The sequence below is a fragment of the Buceros rhinoceros genome, unplaced genomic scaffold (assembly GCF_000710305.1).
Source record: "Buceros rhinoceros silvestris isolate BGI_N320 unplaced genomic scaffold, ASM71030v1 scaffold23257, whole genome shotgun sequence".
NCBI lineage: Eukaryota > Metazoa > Chordata > Aves > Bucerotiformes > Bucerotidae > Buceros > Buceros rhinoceros.
In genome coordinates this window covers 6629-10838 of record NW_010421861.1, presented here as the reverse complement: position 1 = coordinate 10838, position 4210 = coordinate 6629, and the positions used below count along the sequence as shown (strand labels likewise).

Sequence of the window (4210 nt, the reverse complement as noted above, 5' to 3'; positions counted from 1 at the left end):
GGCGGCTCTCGCCAGTGACGGGAAGGAATCAGGGTTCCGCTTATCAACAGCTACACGCGGGAGTGATAGCGGTAAATTTAACGCTCCTGTTCCTGTTCTCAGCATGCAATTTTCATTTTGTATCTCCAGAACATGTCTGTTCCATCCTGGCCTCCCTTCTGAGAAACCTGAGAGGGCAGCAGAGGACGCGGTTACTGAATAAATTCACAGAGAATGACAGTGAGAAGGTGAGTGCTGAGAACGTGTCTGAGCCTCCGCGCTACCACCTGGGAGGATTCTCGATAGCGCCGGGTGTTGGGTGCACTCACTAAGTGACTGAGAAGCTATCCTAGAACCTGCCTGTAGAGATATGTACTCTCCTGGCCATCGGCTGGTGTTGTCTACAGCTGGAGAACTGGAGACGCCTTCAGTGCCTGGCCTCCTACATCACATGTGTTCCTTGTGCTCCTGCACTTGGCAGTGGTGATTCCAGTCCCGGGCTGTGCCTCCGCTGAAGCTGGATCCTATAGCATGTGTCGTGGTGGTGTGTTGCGCGGGCTCCGTGAGACCAGGGCAATGGGGAAAGGTGCTGGGGTTTGTAGTGAAGCTCTTCTGCAGTGGGTTTAGGAGTTGCTGTAGCAGACATTCCACATCTCCGTTCCTGAACTAGAATGTGTCACTTCAGTGGTGTTTACTCTGGGAAATTCTTTCCAAAATATTTACACGGTGGTGGGTAGATCAAACAGCCACGGAACAGAAACAGCAGCTTTTGCAAACCAGCGTTCCCGAGGGATTTGTAAATTCTGCCACTGGGGAAACACTGGTTCCTCAGTGTTCCTCATTAGTGTGTTTTAAAGGTGCTTCTCGTAACCTGTTCTCCCAGTTGCGCGGAGTTCCCTGTAACTAGGTAGGCTGTCAGTCGCCTCATGCAGTTCAGAGAAGAGCAGGAGCTGTACCGTGTCTGATGCGTTGAACCGGAGAACCGCAGCGCGGGCGAGCTGGGGACAGGCGTCTGCTTGCTGCCTGTTAGCTGGAGCTGACGAGAGCGTTTTGTGGTGCGGGATCACGTCCCAGTGCTGCAGACTCAGCGTGCTTGTCGGACCAGCGCTCGTGCCGTCCTCCTGTACCGCGTTCCTTCCTGCGAGTGACAGAATTGCCTGTTTCTTCGCGAAGACTGCGGCTGGCAGGAAAACAGAATGGCATGAAGGATTGCAGATGATTGCATTGTTCTTTTTCCTTGCTCAGGTCTCTCTGTTCTGCCCTTGCAGGTCGATAGGCTGATGGAACTGTATTTTAAGTACCTGGATGCAATGCAGGCAGCTGATAAGAAGATTGATGGAGAGAAACACGTATGTATTGCTTCAGTTTTGCCCGCTCGTGTCTATAAGACCTTCACACAGGCATGTCGTCTGCACAGGCCCTCTGCCTCAGCCAGGTCTCTCTTCTGAGCCGTGCCCTCATACCTGTGCCGGTACTTCTTTGTTCCTGTTGCCCCTCTCTCCAGCTTCCAGTTAACCTCAGATAAAAGGGGCTGAGGACTTCTCTACAGCCAGTGCTGCTGGCCTTTTCTCAGGGTGACTGTTACTAGGAGGGCCTCAGTCTGTGGTTCAATTTGCCTTCCCTTTTACTTGGCTGCGATCTTGCTTGGTTTGGCAGATGGAGAGTAAGTGAGATGCAGAGAGACAATTACATGATAATGTGCGAGGCCTCCTACCCTGGTCTGTAGAGTTCCGATCGGCTGCGAGAGAGCGTCGATTTTGATGAGTTAGAAGAGGCTGCAGCCAAAGGCTGGTGTGCTCCCTGCACAGCAGCAGCCAGTCGTTGAGTGACACGAGCCTTGGTGCCACACAGTGCTTTCTTGGAACTGAGGCTGGAGCAGACTTTCTGAAAGAGAACGAGCTGCTGGAGTCAGGAAGCAGCTTGCAGAGCTGTTAGCGAGCTTGGCCAGCTTCCCACAAGATTATCTGTATCAGCACTGAAGAGGGCGTGAGGCTGATTAGCTCTGACGGGGAGTAATCACTGCAGGGCGAGCTCAGATCAGCTGGGCTCAGCCTGCCCCCGGCTGCAGCCCCCCGCCGGGCTCCAACAAGCAGCTGTCTGCCCGCTGCCAGGGCACTGGCCGACAGTCCGACAGGCATCGGAATGCTGCTGCAGGAGGGCAGCGAGGAGTGGAGGGGCTTTTGCTGCCAGTGGTCAGGCTCCGTCTGGGCAGCCGCGGCTTTGCCGAGGAGCGGGGGCCTGCAGAAACACTGCCTTTGCCCTGTCCTGCCGCTCCTCCACAGAACGGAGGAAGAAATGATTTACTCTTTCCGTTCCAGTGTTGGTACCTGTGGTTTAGAACTCCAAAACCAGGAGGGACTGTTGTGGCTGAGGTCTGGTGTACAGGCAGCTGCCCTGAGGCAGCACACCAGGCTGGGGAAGGGGCCGGTTACCCAGGGAGATCCCAGCGTTCACACGAGCACCTTAGCGAGCAGCCAGCGCAAAGGAGGGTGAAGGGAATCTGCGTGGGAAGAAGTTTGTGTAGAAGCTCTTTAATTAATAATATTAAGCCAATTACGGATGCACAGGAGAAGAGAAATGGCGAAACCTCAGATTTTCCTCTTGTATCCCGAAGACTGCCAGGCTTTTGCTGCCCTGCAGGGCTCTGTAGCTGGAGTGGCTGGGGAAATGGTCTTGATTCTTCACTCCTGTTAGAGCTGATCTTAGCATTTGGCAGGATCATCTCGTGTGTGTGCGATGTCCTGGGTATAACATGTACGACATACAGTGCGGAGGTCCATTCCTGGTGTGGAACACCCTTGGGATTATCATTTACTTTGTGTTGTGGTGTCCTCAAATGGTCAGTGGGACCCGGTCTGCTGAATGTGAAGTGGCTCAAGCACTTTCCCCACGGAGAAGTGGGCAAAGCCATCATCTGTCTGTCAAATCACAGCACTGTCTGGCTGTGACAGGATTTATGGAGCGCTTTGATGTTTCTAGATGTGGCACATGAATCACTGGAGTGAATGGTGTGAGCACTCTGTCCTTTAGGACCCGTGCTATGCCACCCGGGGGCTTTTGACCTTCCTCCTGCAGTGGAGGATGTAGTCTCTCAAAAATGCGGTATGCAGAGCCTCACCTTTCTCCCTGCCCCAAAGAAAAGTGATAGCTGATGGGATTTTACAGGCTCAGCCCGTACTGCTGGGTGCAGGCCCAGCTCTGATGGACACAGCGTCCTGGTGCATTACCGGAAGTGAAAGCCTGATCACACGAGGGATGACCGAGTCTATCACACACGACGTTTAACCTCTAGTGGTGCTGCTGGCAGAAGTAGCTCCTGCTCTTGCAGTTCTCTTCCTTTCTTTTAGCTTGGCGTGTTTCAGCGGTCCCCCGCTGTGGCTGGGCAGGGGCAGCGAGGGAGGGGAGGGTGCTCTGAAACCAGGACGGCTGTAATGAAACTGCTCCCTTGACTTGGACAGTGGAACAGGACGAGGCCCACCGAGCCCCTTCCTGGTGTTACCCACTTGTTTGCTCTTGCGGAATCTGTTCTGAGATGGTCAGAGGTGGCATCTGCTAACTGCCATGTGAAACCCAGGAACCAAGTCCGTGGGAGCGTTTATCTCCCACACGTGATGCCTGCTGTAGCGCTTCTCTCAGAGTATGAAACCCAGAAAATATCTTGCCCCCCTCTCAAATTCTTTCATTCTTTCTTTAGGGAATGGTGCAAAATCCTTTGGCTTTTCACTCCCTCTGAAATGCGGTGTAGCTACAGGCGGCAGCAGTAGCCTTAGTGATCTCTAAAGATGGTAGGAAAGGACGGGAGATGGTTTAATATATTTATAGTTCCACAGAAAATTATGCTCAGCAGGTTTATTCGATAAAATATTCTCACCAGACCCTTTGTGCTATAATGACTTACAAATTACATGCTAATTGTGCTACAGTTAAGTCATTCCATCCTTGAAAGGGAGAGGTGGAACTGCTGGCACCAGAGCAGTGCCCACATGCTGGGTCAGCTGAAACAGGAATTTGTCTTAGCTTGGCGTTTCCGTCCGGTTTAGGAAGCCCCAAGTGCCTGGAGTTGTTCTGGGGACAGGAGGCCGGGTCCTGCCAGAGGCTGGGCTGGCGCAGGGATGGGAACACAGCGCGTTCACGGCAGGGCCTGTGGGGAGGTCACGCTGCGAATGGCAGCTGAGGGAGGACAGGCTGGAGGGTCGTCAGGTGCCGTGGCTGCCCTAACATGGCTCTTGTT

General features: G+C 53.5%; 1 protein-coding gene across 1 annotated transcript in view; it reads left to right on the top strand.

Moving 5' to 3' along the window:
• Positions 1-102: 102 nt before the first annotated feature.
• Positions 103-4210, top strand: part of LOC104496688 (beta-catenin-like protein 1) — a gene marked incomplete at both ends in the record, with an annotated part of 8275 nt that continues 4167 nt past the window's right edge. The window contains 2 exons of the mRNA XM_010139846.1: positions 103-227; positions 1248-1328. Of these exons, the coding sequence (XP_010138148.1) occupies positions 103-227; positions 1248-1328 (206 nt within the window). The remainder of the gene's footprint in view (positions 228-1247; positions 1329-4210) is intronic.